At 40.6% G+C, this 14,960-nt stretch overlaps 1 protein-coding gene across 1 annotated transcript in view; it reads right to left on the bottom strand.

The window, feature by feature from the left end:
- Nucleotides 1-14,960, bottom strand: part of Pappa (pappalysin 1) — a 252,286-nt gene that overhangs the window by 171,995 nt on the left and 65,331 nt on the right. The window contains exon 6 of the mRNA XM_021654123.2: nt 5,666-5,787. Coding sequence (XP_021509798.1) covers nt 5,666-5,787 — 122 coding nt within the window. The remainder of the gene's footprint in view (nt 1-5,665; nt 5,788-14,960) is intronic.

The following is a 14,960-nucleotide window of genomic DNA, read 5'->3' as shown; positions in this document are numbered from 1 at the left end:
TTTTCTTGTTAATCAACAGAGGGACCAAATGCTTTCCAAATGATAAGGTAAGCCTGATCATTATTCTCAAGTAGGAGCAGTTATGCTCAAGGAGGAGCAGTTTTAGCAAAGCTTCTACTTGTCTGGTTGTTAGAGATTCTTAGATAAAAAAAGTGGACCTTGAGTTTTATGGAATCCAACTTACTACAAACCATCAAGCCCATTAGTAATCATACCAGGTTCCATACAACAACCATCCTCTTTGTGCAGGCACTGCTCTAAACGTGAGGCATGCCTCAGCTCTCTGTATCCTGGCAGCAAGTAAACTCATTTTACAGAAGAGAAAACCAAGCCTCAGATGGCCGAGCAATCCTCTCACAGTTAATACAATATCACGGGATACTGCTGGTCCAAGCAGTATGTCAGGCTTTGTAGCAGTTACAGCTGAGTTAATATTTCAACAATTCAGTTTCAGCTTTGTTGCGGACTTCAGTGTTACCTGCTTTATAAGAGAGTTGTAAAGTCCAGACAGAATGGAATCTTTAACAAATGCTCGCAAATACATTGGTGAAGGAAGGAGGAATTAAGGAAGAAAGTCTTTGAAGGAGGAATCATTTCAAGTACAGACAACGGTTGAAAGACAATGTGAGTTACGATGACTTACAGTTTCAGAGAAAGAGAGTAGTAAGTGCCGCCAGCAGAGTAAAAAGAACTCACACTAGGAAGTGTTTGTGTGTCACATTAAAGCACTTGAATTTTACACTGAGATAGATGAAGAGCCCTGGTAAATTTTAAGCAAGTGAAGGACATAAAACTTGTCTTAAAAATAAAAACACTGTTTATAGAAATAGATCATCCATCTATCTGTCTATTCATACTTCCATCTGTCCATCCATACAGTTGCCAGTCTATCGTGGATTAATCAACCCACCAATCCATCCACCTACCCACGCCACTATCCATTCATCAAAATGTGTATCTATACATTGAAATAATAATCACAGAGTTCCAGTCAGTATTCTGTATTAGGCTAGTATCTGGAGAGCAGGTTTTCTGTTGTGTTCTTTTTGGTCATAGAGCTTCTAGTCTGGTAATGTAAGAAAGAATAGTCTTATGCTAGTAAGAACGTACTCATCTATGGTTTGTACAAAGAGAATTAGTGATCATGAGTTAAAGTCCCTAAAGTGGAAAAAAATGGATACTTTTGTGAAACTGGTCGGTTATATGGTTGTGAGACACAGAGACACAGACAAGGACTGAATAACGGAAGAAGGAAGGAATGAAGAAGATAAGGAATTGAGGGAGAATAAAAGGATAGAGGGGAAAAAGGAAAAAATGCAAAGATAGGTACAAAGGTCCTGTTAGTTCACCATTAATACATATCCTTTGTATACATGATAACTACATGATAAAGCTCATGTTTATATGAGCAGTCCACCACAAATAAGGCCATGGACATGCACAGAAATATGTCCATACATACTTCTGCTGGTCCATATTTGTATTTATGAAGATCTATAAAAGCATGCACTGTATGTCTGAGTGCATCTACACTGCGGCTGTTGACATGAACATAGATGCAGTGCCAAGACATGCTTTTCACATAGGTGCTTCAGCACACCTGAAATCTTCTAGGAAGAACAGTGGAGCAAGCATTCATACAAGCAGGAAAGAACAAAAACAGGTGGTGCCACATGCCAATCCATCACGGTAAGCCCAACACTTGGAATGAATGATATGCTGATATAATTGAGTGGGATTCGTGTCAGTCAGATTCAGCCATATAGTTTCTGAATTATATATGTATCATGGTAAATACTTTAAGAAATATGTACCCATGGAATCAAGATTTTACTCTAGGGATATAGCTGTTCTCTGTGTTCAGAAGTGAGTCATTTCTTTTGTTTTTTTGTTTTTCCCATTGTGGAGTAAAGTTAATTGAGTGTAGTGGATAGCTGATATGTATCATAAAAATGAAAATCCTTTGTCACACTAATATGGAGTTAAGAAAGGGCATTATAGTTTGGCTATTCATTCTGTAGGACACTTTAAGAACTACAAAGGCACAGAGCAGTTGGTGGCGGGAGGGTAAAAAACACCCCCTCAATTCTGCCCCACACTTTTTTTGTCAACCCCACAGATATGTCTGGCATGGCTCATGAATTTGAGAATTTTCTGTTAGTTCAGGAAGTCCCAAAATTTAAACACACAAAGATAAATAGGTTGAAAATGAGTTAGGACATGAATTATAAAGTTTGGCTCATGGAAAAGTTTATTTCTTCAAGAATACTAAAAGGGTCTGAGCCAAACAGATCACAGAGTGTGTAATAGGATGCCCTAAGAATGGAGCGGTGCTTTTTCTGGACAGGAATGTAGTAACTGCACATAGGAGGTTCCAAGTAGTCCTTAGCTGCTGGAATCAGCTCTGTTCTTCACAGGCCTCCACATTGGTACTTGACTAGCTACTGTGTGTCACCCTTTAAGCGAGTCCGGAAAAACCAAGAACAAACTTCAATGACTGACACACTTGATATGGATGAAGATGTGGAGCAATGTCTGAAAATTATTTTACCCAAACAAATAGTAGAGCGATGAAGATGATTTTAGCCAAGTGTGATCTTTACTGATTCGAACCCCCAAATATCTCATAACACTGACATTTTTCTCCTATTACTGCCTCAGACATCATCCTGGCATCACTTTAGACATAACCTTCGATCACTTGAATTCTAGCAACAAGCAAAAGCTGCTTCCTTCCTTCCAAGACCCTCACCCTTTATTTACCACAGAGCGGTCAGAGCAGCCTTTAGAACCTGCACAACTGACCATTCTGCCGACTTTTTCTAAATGCAAAACCTTTATATGAGATATTTTTAAATGAATCTTGGTATACAGGCATTTAAAGTGGGCACACAAACCAAACACCTCTTGACAGTAACTCGTAAAAATTACTTTAAAACAATTTTGCTCTATGCTTATAACTTTGTTGTTTATTAAAGTCAAAAACTACAACAGTGAACTGATGACATGAATATGATTGTCTATACACAAAGAACGGATCTTGGCTGAGTATTTGCTCCCACGAGATGTAGAGTATGTGCAATGGCTTTGCAGAGCTATTGATATTTTGATTTTATAATCAGCATCTGCTGAAAATTCTGCCTTGCACAAAATATTGTACAGAACTGGCAGAAGTATGTGTAGGGCCATTTCCAAAATTGCTGGAAATTCTCTCTCATGTCTGAGCCAAAACTCAGTTAATTTTTTAAAATGAAATTTTAATCAGCAACTTTAACATCATAAAAATAAAATTTTTAACACAACACAGATTTTGTTATGTCAACTTGATGCTTGCTGAGCCATGATGATAGGGAAACACTAAAGTCTTTTGTTTTTTTTTGAATTATGTCACTAGTCTTGTATATGAGCAAAACCACTTTGAATGAAGAGTAAACACCCTGCCTTTTACAGCATCCGATACTCTTACATCTGAGGTGTCTTAAGGAAGCATTCACCAGCATTAACAGTGTAAGTGCATGCAGGACCTGTGTAAAGCGCAGGCGTGTTCTGTGATGTTGCACAGTGCAACACAGCGCATTGCCAGAGATGCCTCGGATTCATTACGTGCTTGTGAGCTACTTTGTGGTGATTAAAAGTTTCGAAACCTCTAATTTTTGTAAATTTTTATGGTACCCCTATGTGGAGTTTCAACCCACAGTTAATGAAGGGGTGATCCTCCCTAAGTATATGACATCTTCTCCCTGTTTTTAGTGGGAATCCAAACCTTTATGTGGGCATCACCCACTTCAACCATCCGTTATCTGACACCCTCCAATGCTGCTCGTGCTGTGAGTCCACACATATCCACAGCATTATTAGGGGCTTCTCTCTGGGAGACCTACCTTTACGCATAGATATACTATTGCATGAATGGAGGCAGTGTGAAACTACAAAATGCATAACATGCATGCTGTTATCTGTCAGAGGACTAAAACCATTTCATGCTCTGTAGCCCTGGGAAGCTCTACTGTGTTCTCAGGAGAGAATGGGAAAGACACAGTAAATGATGCCACAATAACTATTAAAAATAATTTTGATTTTGAGGACACTCTAGACCACACCTAGAAAACTTCTCCCCCCCTTAAATCTTAAAATTATGTCAATGCTCCAGTATGTTTATTGACATTTAGTGGAAGCCTAATTCTGTATTTCTGGATGAAGCCTCTTTTCTAGGGGTCTTTGGCCCTCTATTTTAATCAGTCTGTTCTCTTATTACCACACAGTCACTGATCATTTGCTTTTCTCAGTCCTGGTGCATTGCACAGTCCTGGTGTGTAACCTCACCTATGCACTTAAGACTGTGCCCAGCATATACTCCTCACGGCACGGAGAGGGGAAGAAAGCACACTCTATGTCAGTATGCAAAGTATTCTCCAGTGTTGGAGATGCCTAGTTTCTTCTCACTGGGTTTCATTAAGGTGGAGAAATCATGCTTGCAGAGCCAGGAATGACTCCTCAAGGAGTGAGGCATGCCACAGTGAAGAAGACAATTGAGGAGGGTCCTTCACCAGGCGGGGACTGGGGATCGAGGACCTCAGGTGTCCCTTCCAAGACTGACAACCTGCGATTCTATGAGCTGAACGAAAGGCTTCTCCCAGACATCCCTCTTCCTTTATATTTCAGATAGTTTTATTTAAAGTTCCCACATTCAAATCTCATTTTGATTTTAAACTACTTTAGAAAATAAAGCACAGGACCATCGTTTTTAAGCTTCACTTTCCTCTCTGATCCTTTGCCTTTGCTTTAGTCTATCTTTGGCTTTTCCTTTTCAACCCTCTTTCTAAAAATATAGAGGACAGAAAAGCGTTTTCACTGATGCTCTGCAAGGGGGTGGGTTCTGATCCCTTGAGCTGATGTCATGTTGTCTCACCCAATGACTAGGGTTATCATCCGACCTTCATTGGAGCTTTATGGGTCTGTGTGGTGACAGGGTCAATGGGCAAATGTCCCAGGGCGGGGAAGGAGAAATGTGACATGTAAAGGAAGTCATGAGTTCTCTGCCAGTCTGGCTTCAGGGTTAAATGACAAAGTGCAACAGTCATGATTTGGCAGAAGTTGTCTTTGTTTCTATAGGACACAGGAGTTGTTTTTTTTTTTTTTTACATAAAACAATAGTGCTATGAGAAAGCTCCGTAACTGGCTTTTTGGATTGCCTGAGAATGCCCCCTGTACATGGCAGGATCTCGTCATGAGTGGAGAATGGTGGCAACCAACACAAAGAATTCATGGGAAAATTAAGAAGAAAGAATTGTGACACATACAAGAATGACTCTTGTAGCCTTTGTAATAACTGAAGAAGAATCACTGGTAATTGATGCTTTGAAGACCCTCAATATATACATTAACTCTTTTGTGACCTGGTTGTACCCACAGGGGGCTGGAATCTGTATGTTATATGAACACTTCCATATATCATATGCTTTTGACAATTACTTAATATTTTGGTGACTTCATTTTATCATATGTAACATGACAATAGCATACATAGAAGAGTACATGTACTCAAAAATACTTTTTAAAGTAATGAGTACATGAATAATATTAAAGAGTGTTAAAAAGAATAAAATTCCATGCACATTAAAGTTGTTTTCTGTATACTACATTTGTCAATAAGCACTTGACTTACCTTCTGCCTCTCGAGGACTCCAGTGTCCTGAGGGTCCACAGGGCATCGGGGAGGAGGCATTGAAAGCATATTGTACCAGGATTCTCCCTTCTAGGCAAAGGTCGCATGCTGATCCCAATTCTCTAGGAGGCCAAGGGAAGAGAGGACATACACCGACTTAGGAACAATTGAGTGAGCAACTGATGAGACAAGGCAAAAGTGATGGGACAGAGGACACACTCTGTGTTTATTGTCTTTTCTCCACGCACATGCCAAGACTAGGAAAATTGCTATAAGCTAAACCTCTCAGATTGCCCAGGATGTTTTGTCAGGTGCCCTGATGCTGCATACACTCCTCTCATGGTAAGTAGCACGTTCTGTGACAGAAGACCACTACCTGCAACAATTTTAATTGCATCTGGCAAAAAAATCCTCCACTGAGAATCTTTTGGGTAGTTGTAAGAGCATCTTTTGCCTCATAAATGATTTCTTTAAAAATATTCTCTGGGTACCTGCTATGTTCAAGGCATCAGTGTGCATCTCAGGCACTGAATATGAAGAAGGTTTGATTCTTTCACCAGAAAATGAGTGGGCTGGAAGAGATGATGCCTACAAAAGCTTCCAGCCCTGACATTCTGGGGATGAGTGAGTCACTCGCAATTTAATAGTCAACAGCAGTTTCTTTGCTATGCCATCTAACTCATTTTAACAGCTTTCTAGGGGGTGAGCCAATCTCTCAATGGAACCAGTCCCAAAAATGGAGTATTATGGTGACTTCCCCAACTGCCTGATGTATCTGGATTCAATCTCTCTCTGGCTACAACTGTGTCTGGGTTCCTACTGGTTCTCCAAATTTGGCATCTGAAGGAGGCAGTTGTGGAGAAGACAGTGGAATGAATTGTCTGTATTCTCCTGGACGAAAAAAAAAATGCAAATCTGAGTGGCATCTGCTGAGACTCTTGACAGCCGAATCTCTAGATGATGTTAAGTAATGTCCCAACCAGCCCAGTTTCTCAAAATGCAGCACCCCAGACATTCCTCTTTGATCATTCCTAGAGGAATGTGTGTAACTTGGCCACCTGAAAGTACTGAATGATCTCAAGTTTAAGACTTCCCATAACAAGGGAACTCCATGATTCTAGGTGTATAGCCTAAGGAAGTATATATGTAAGCATGATAGTTTGCTGGTGTTTCCAGGCAAGGGTCAGGAAATCACCCAAAACTCCATTCTCAGCAGGCCATCTTTCTGCTTAAACCTCTTGAGTGATTCCAACCACCAATGAGCCAAACTCTCCTCAGCATGGTAGCCTTGTCTTTCTCTATTACACTGGGTCATATTACCTCACGTTTGCTGCTTTTACCTGGCTGATGTTTCTCATCCTGTAAGGTTCACCTTGAATACTTTTCCTCTATGTATAAGTGTGTATATAGATATATTCCATTCATAAATTATGAGGCCCTTAAGAATAAGATGCATAAGCTAGGCTTCTTTTTCTGTCTTAGTGTTGGATACATAACCCAAATGTTGGCTAGTGTAAGCAGTTGAATGGATGGAAGAGTGATTGAGTGGGTGCATAAGTCTTAGTCATCCGCACACATATATGATACTCATGGCTAAATTAAAGCAGATCTTCAAACAGCATAGTGTGCCCCGTCAACCCAATGATTGAAAAAAATGTGGAAAAAATATACCATAGAAGCTTTAACATATTTCAGAACACATTAACACTTGGAATGGTGGGAAGTTATTATAAAATATGATTTTGAAATTTTAAGCAAAACATATTTACTATTAAATTAAATAGAATGGTCTTTCTTAGGTTTAATCTATAATACTATCTCAGTGTTATTCGGGTAGGCTTATGTAACAAAATATTGTCAGTAGATTTTATTGCAAGTTGATTTTGAAAGAGGATTATCTTATTTATACCAATATACTTATAGAAAGGGAATGAGGGACATAGAGAAGGAGAGAGAGAGAGGTAGTTAGGGGAATTTTTCAGCAGTCTTATTGAGGACAGAGGTCCCTTGCAATGTCAGCTTCCATGCACAGCAGCTCTCAGAGTCACAGGACTGATGATAAAACAGTGACATCATGAAGGGCCTGGGATGGATTCAGGAACTGTGCTGACCTAGACAGCTACTGAGTTTCTCCATTTCCCTTAGGCAAAACTTGAACTTCACTGTTTTCTTAACAAGGCTGGTTCTCAAGAAGCACTGTGATGAGTAAATCACCATCCAGCTGAGAGCAAATGTCATGTGTGGTATCCTGTCCATCCAGGGAACACTCGTGTCCCTGACTCGCTCTGGCATTTATTTGATTTTCATGGACACCTGTATACACACACACAAATCATGTACCTGTGGAATGCTAATGTTGGTGGTGTTCATCTTCTTACACATTTTGAGTCAAAGCTGCAGATATGTGTTATTCAATGAGGAGTGTAGGCTCTGCATGTGGCTATTTAAATTTAAACTGATTAGTATCAAATATGTTTTAAAATTCTGAACCTTGATTATATCAGTCATTATTTCAAGTACTCCATGGCCACTACCTTGGTGAATGTGGCTACTATCTTGGAGAGTGGCTGCTATCTTTGTGAATGTAGGTAGGAAACATTCCCATTAACAAATAAAGTGTTTTTGAACTTTGCTTCAAGGAGCCATCCTAGATAAAGAGAGAAGTAGTTTCTCCCCTTTGCAAGTAGACTGGTACTAGTGTGCATCACCTTTGTGGGGAAAATGTTGCTCAACATTGTGTATTAGGGGACGTGAAGGAGGACTTCTGCCTAAGAAAGGCTGAGCTTCTTTGACTTCGTCAACTGAAGTTAAAGGAGCAGAGAGCAGGAACGCATCTGCCAGGACTCTAGTTTTGGTCTTACAGTTCTTGTCCAATATGTTTTCCAGTCTATGATGGTCAATTGCTCAGATAACCACCCAGTCAACACATTTGTAGGAAATATAAAGGAGTTAGTGAGACCAGGGGTGGGTGGCCTTGAATTATTTATTCAGTTGCCCCTGTGTGAGGACACAGGCTGTGGGGGAATCTGAATATGTTTTCTTAAGGGAAACCCTTGTATTCTCATAGCCCACAGATGTGAGGACAGCAGGAGGACACGAGAATGGCCAGGGGTGATATGCTGGCATTGATGGATGGTGTGGAAAACGCTTGAGGTTTTGCAAGGGAAGGGGATTTTTCAAGTAACCAAACAGTTCTGGAAACACTCACACATGGTAGAAGCTGGCATTCTTTGAGTGTAGAATATGTGTGCTTGGTACATCATAGATGCCATTTGTTGACTTACCCCAGAATGCAAGTTAGCACCGTTTTATGGAGGAGGATTCATAAGATCAGAGAAGTGACATGTCTTGCCCGAAATTTCATCTGGTGGAAATAACGAAGCTAAGGAAGGTGGTGGCAGGTGTGTGTGTGTGTGTGTGTGTGTGTGTGTGTGTGCGACCAAACATCAAAGCTTATATGCCGCATGCTAAATCAATTTTTAGGACTATAAACTCCTTGCTTTCGGGAATACGGCACACAAAAGAAGTACCACTTCTTTACAGCAGTTTATTAATACTTATGGATCAATTTCCTTTAGATTGTGGTCTGCATGGCTGCTAACTTTAATTAGACATGTATCAAAAATGTCAGTTTGAATTTAGAATGTGATAACTTCATTAGGCAGTATTACCCTGAACAGAATAGCTATTGTATATGCCTCAAGTACTCACTGACTATAGATTATTAAAAACATATTGATTAAAGCCGAGAGTACTATGTAATAGAGACATATGTCTTTACACAACAATTAACCCTGTAATAGGTTTCCAACAATCAGATGGAATTTATTGAATGTACAATAACTGCTTTATGCAAAATAAATTGAATATATACACAGGAAGCTCCATTTACAAAATTTCCATTTTTAAGTAGAATCGAGGCCAAAGCTTGACCAAAACTCTGATACTTCTCATCACCACAGAGAAAGTAAACAAATCTACAAGCTCCTGGCAAGCTTGTCCCAAAGCCAGCTCTGAGCTCTGCAAGGGCAGCTGCGAGCAGGAAGAGGGACATTTCCTCCTACACTCCTCCTCCATTCCCCCTACACTCCTCCTCCATCTCCTCCTACACTCCTCCTCCATTTCCTCCTACACTCCTCCTCCATTCCCCCTACACTCCTCCTCCATTTCCTCCTACACTCCTCCTCCATTCCCCCCTACACTCCTCCTCCATTCCCCCTACACTCCTCCATCTCCTCCTCCACTCCTCCTCCATTCCCCCCTACACTCCTCCTCCATTCCCCCCTACACTCCTCCTCCATCTCCTCCTCCACTCCTCCTCCATTCCCCCCTACACTCCTCCTCCATTCCCCCTACACTCCTCCTCCATTTCCTCCTACACTCCTCCTCCATCTCCTCCTCCACTCCTCCTCCATTTCCTCCTACACTCCTCCTCCATTTCCTCCTACACTCCTCCTCCATCTCCTCCTACAATCCTCCATTTCCTCCTACCAGATCAAATTTTGCTTTGATGCAAAAGGAAGGTTCTAGGTATAGGGACTGATATTGTATATATGTAGAGTCCCAATAAAATGCATATCACAGGATGATGTGTTCTACATTTTTGAAACTTAGTTTTAACTCACAGTTATTAACTTTGTATTCTTTTGGAATATGAAATAACATTTACATACAGGTTTATAAATGATTAAAGAAGGGTGATGAACAAAGCTATCACCTCTCCTTCCTAACGAACCTTGTTTTTTTTGTTCATGTATGATGAAAACAGTTAAAATCTACCATGTTAGCTATTTGAAACTATACAATTCACTATAGTGTCAATTGTAGGCAATACACACTAGCGTTTGCTTCTGCAGTTTAATTGAAATTGTACCCTTTGACCAACATCTTCTCTTCTCGCATCCACCTATGTCCACCCTCCTCTCTGCATACAGGATTCAACTTTATAAATTTGCATATATAAGGAAGATGTTTGGTAATGCCTTTCTGAGACAGACTTATTTCAATAAACATAATGACTTCCAGACTCATTCTGTGTATTTTAAGTGACAGGGTTCCCCATTGCCTCTTAAGGATGACTAAGGATGACAGTATACATAGGCCGTATTTTTAACCTCTTCACCTGGAGAAGGATATTCAGGTTGTTTCTGCATCTTAGAATATGTGATATTCTGCACCTTAAATATATGAGAAATGCTACACAGACCATATAGAACAGGGTGCTTCTTCAACTAACTACTTTTAATTCCTTCTCTTCCTCTTTAATTTTTTGTATGCAATGCCTCTTTGTTTGCACTGGTTTATCGTGTATGTGTGTGTGTGTGTGTGCGTGCATGCACACACGTGTGTGAGTGTGTGTGTGTGTGTGTGCGCGCGCGCGCATGCACACACGTGTGTGAGTGTATGTGTGTGTGCTCTGCATATGTGTACTTCTGTACTGGAGGCCTGAGACTGACGTCAGGACTCATCCTCCATTGCTCTTCCAGCTTAATCATTAAGCAGGGTCACTCAGTCAAGCCAAGGACTCGCTGTATGGCTAGTCTTTGGGATTCCTCATCTCCACTCTCCATTTCCTTCTAGAATGGACTGAGGGTGAGGATCTGGTCAGGTCCGTACACTTGAATGGTAAGTGTTTTACTACTGAGCCAACTCTCTAGCTTCTAGTTTGATTTCCTTTAGATACGGATGCAGAAGTCGGAGAGCTGGGTCATGCAGTCCTAGCTTAGTTATCTGAGGAGTAGCCACACTGTTTTGCTCAGTGACTGAATTAATTTACTTTACCAAAAACACTGTACAAGATTCACTTTCCTCATACCCTTGCCAAAAATTTTAGGTTGACTTTTTGGGAACAGACAAAAGAGATTTGAGGAATCTCATTTTAAGACTGTGAGGTGATAAATCATTTTAGTTATAAGTTGTTATTTCTCTGGTAATTAGTGATAGTGAGGATTTAAAAATGTACCCACTCGCTATTTATCTCTTTACCTCTGAGAGACCTTGATTTAGGTTTTTTGCTTATGTTTTCTTTATATACAAAAACACACATATATAAAACTTGTAAATCCTCTTAAAGAGAGGGAACAGGATGGGAGCCTACCATGAATGTCCTCTGAGATACTCCACCCAGCAGGTGATCAAAGCAGATGATAAGACTCACAGTTAAACTTTGGGCAGAGCGCAGGGAGTTGCAGGAAAGAGTAGGGGAATAGAAGGACCCAGAGCAGACAGGAGCCCATAGGAAGAGCAACAGAGCCAACAAATACGGGCCCATCGGGGCCTGTAGAGACTGATGCACCAACCAAGGAAAAGGACCAAGATCCCCTTTCAGATGTAACCAATAGGCAACACAGTCTCCAATGGGTCTCTTAGAAAGGGAGCTATCTCTGACATGGACTCTGTTGCCAGCTCTTGATCACCTCTCCCAGTTTGTGGGCTTTGCCAGGCCACAGAGGAAGAGGATGGAAGAGTACTAATAAGACTTGATAAGCTGGGGTTTGAAGGTAGGGGAGGTGGGCTCCCCCTTTCTGTGGACTTTGGGAGGGGAATGGGGGGAAGATGAAGGGAAGAGATAAGGGAGGGAGCTACAGTTGGGATGTAAAGTGAATAAACTATAAAAAATAAATTAAAATTAAAATAAATAAAACTTGTAAATGGAGACTTTGTGTCATATTTTGTGAGGAAACTGAATACCTCCTTTACATCTCTAGTGTGGAACAATTTAAGGCACTTAGGATTCATAGATAAGGCATTTTGAAATGTTGAGGGCCAGCCTCCAGCACTTTCTGTGAGCTCTTGGCCAAGTTTCTCAGACTCTTTCAGCTCCAGTGCTCTCCTTATCTGGCACATGAGGAAAACATCATTCATATACTGGGTTACTGGGAATATAAAGTAAGACTGTACAAGAGGCATTCAGATCAGAATCTATCACAAGGTAAGCCTCTGACAAACGGCTGCAACTCCAGCAGAGAAAGATGAATCAATGAGTAGTAAGGTTATTGTCTTCACCATTGTCAAAACTAGATCCCCAAGAAGGCTAAGTGTGAGAATGAGAGATTACCTGAATAACAAATAACAAAAAACATGTGAAATAGATGTAAACAGTTTTTTACAAATACTCGTTATTATTTTTGCAGTGGTAGGGTTGGTTCTTGTCCTCACACATGCTAAGCAAGTGTTTTGCTAGTGAACTACTTGCATAGCTATTAATCTTTTTCTTTGGTTTCCTCAAGGCTTAAGGTCAAGGCTTGAGCTCCTTGAGAGTCTATAGTGAAGAATGAGAAGCCCTGTACTCTGCCAAAGGTTTGGTCATGAGTCTTTGCTTTGAAAACACTGCTAGTTAGAGTCTTTCAGATGCGCTCAGTAGACTCCTGTCATACATTCAATGCACATCCCATCTGTCTTTCTAAACTAGGATTGATCATCTTACCCCATGTCCGCTCAATTGATTATCTTTTTTAGGTGTATAGATTTCATTATGTTTATCATATCTTATAGGTCTATATAAGTGAGTATATCCCATGTTTGTCTTTCTCCTTCTGGGATATTTCACTCAGAATGATCTTTTCTAGATCCCACCATTTGCCTGCAAATTTCATGATTTCCTCCTTTTTGATTGCTGAGTAGTATTCCATTGTATAAAAATACCACAATTTCTGTACCCATTCCACCGTTGATGGACATCTGGGTTGTTTCCAGGTTCTGGCTATTACAAATAGAGCTGCTATAAACATGGTTGAGCAAGTGTCCTTTTTGTGTACTTGAGCAAATTTTGGGTATATGCCTAGCAGTGGTATAGCTGGGTCTGGAGGAAGCACTACTCCTATTTGTCTTAGAAAGCGCCAGATAGCTTTCCAGAGTGGTTGTACCAGTTTACATTCCCACCAGCAGTGGAGGAGGGTTCCCCTTTCTCCACAACCTCTCCAGCATGTGTTATCGCTTGAGTTTTTCATCTTGGCCATTCTGATGGGTGTAAGGTGATATCTCAGGGTCGTTTTGATTTGCATTTCCCAACAACGGGATATACTCACTTATATAGACCTATAAGATATGATAAACATAATGAAATCTATACACCTAAAAAAAATAATCAATTGAGCGGACATGGGGTAAGATGATCAATCCTCGTTTAGAAAGACAGATGGGATGTGCATTGAACGTATGACAGGAGTCTACTGAGCGCATCTGAAAGACTCTAACTAGCAGTGTTTTCAAAGCAAAGACTCATGACCAAACCTTTGGCAGAGTACAGGGAATCATAAGAAAGAAGGGGAGTTAGTCTGATGGGGAAAGGATAGGAGCTCCACAAGGACCAAATATATCTGCGCACAGGGTCTTTTCTGAGACTGACATTCAACCAAGGACCATGTATGGATATAACCTAGAACCTCCACTCAGATGTAGCCTGTGGTAGCTCAGTAACCAATTGGTTTCCCAAAGTGAGGGGAACAGGGACTATTTCTAACAGGAACTGAATGACTGGCTCTTTGGTCTCTCCACCCCCCAAGGGAGGAGCAGTCCTGTTAGGCCACAGAGGAGGGCTTTGCAGCCAGTCCTGAAGATACCTGATAAAACAGGATCAGATGAATGGGGAGGAGGTCCCCCCTATCAGTGGACTTGGAAAGGGGCACAGTGGAGATGAGGGAGGGAGGGAGGGACTGGGAGGGAATGAGGGATCGGGACACGGCTGGGATACAGAGTTAATAAAATGTAACTGATAAAAAAAAATAAAAAAGAAAAAAGAAAAAAAAGAGAGTGATCAAGAACAAAAGTTACATTGGGTTTCAAAAAAAAATCTGGGGGAGAGTGACTTGTCATGAGGCATCTGGATAATAAGTAGCAGGGAGCAGAGCTGTGGTGTCTTTCACCTGATTAGTGTCTGGTTTTCTCAAAACATAATACATATAAACCTTATCATTTATTATGTATAACCATACATTTTTGCAAATATGAATAGTACACACACTCATATTTTATATAATGTGAATTATAGGACTCTAATATGAAAGGGTTTTCTTATTAACCAGAGACAATTCCAACTCCTCTGTTAATGGAGAGAAGACCAGAAAAGACTTTTACAATAGAAACCTCTATTTTTTTTTGGGGGGGGTAGTTGAGCAAACTGAGAAAGCTGACAAAAAGTCTCTCATTATGTAACTCTGGATGGCCTCGAAGTCACTGTGTGGACTAGGGTAGGCTTAAACTTTCAGTGATCAGCCTGCTTCTGCCTCCCAAGTTCTAGATTAAAGACAAGTACCACCAGAGTAAAGTGCATTGATTGTCATCTCTCACCTACCCT

Source organism: Meriones unguiculatus, chromosome 3, assembly GCF_030254825.1.
Source record: "Meriones unguiculatus strain TT.TT164.6M chromosome 3, Bangor_MerUng_6.1, whole genome shotgun sequence".
Lineage (NCBI taxonomy): Eukaryota > Metazoa > Chordata > Mammalia > Rodentia > Muridae > Meriones > Meriones unguiculatus.
Note: the sequence above shows the minus strand (reverse complement) of the source record. Positions and strands in the feature narration are given on the sequence as shown.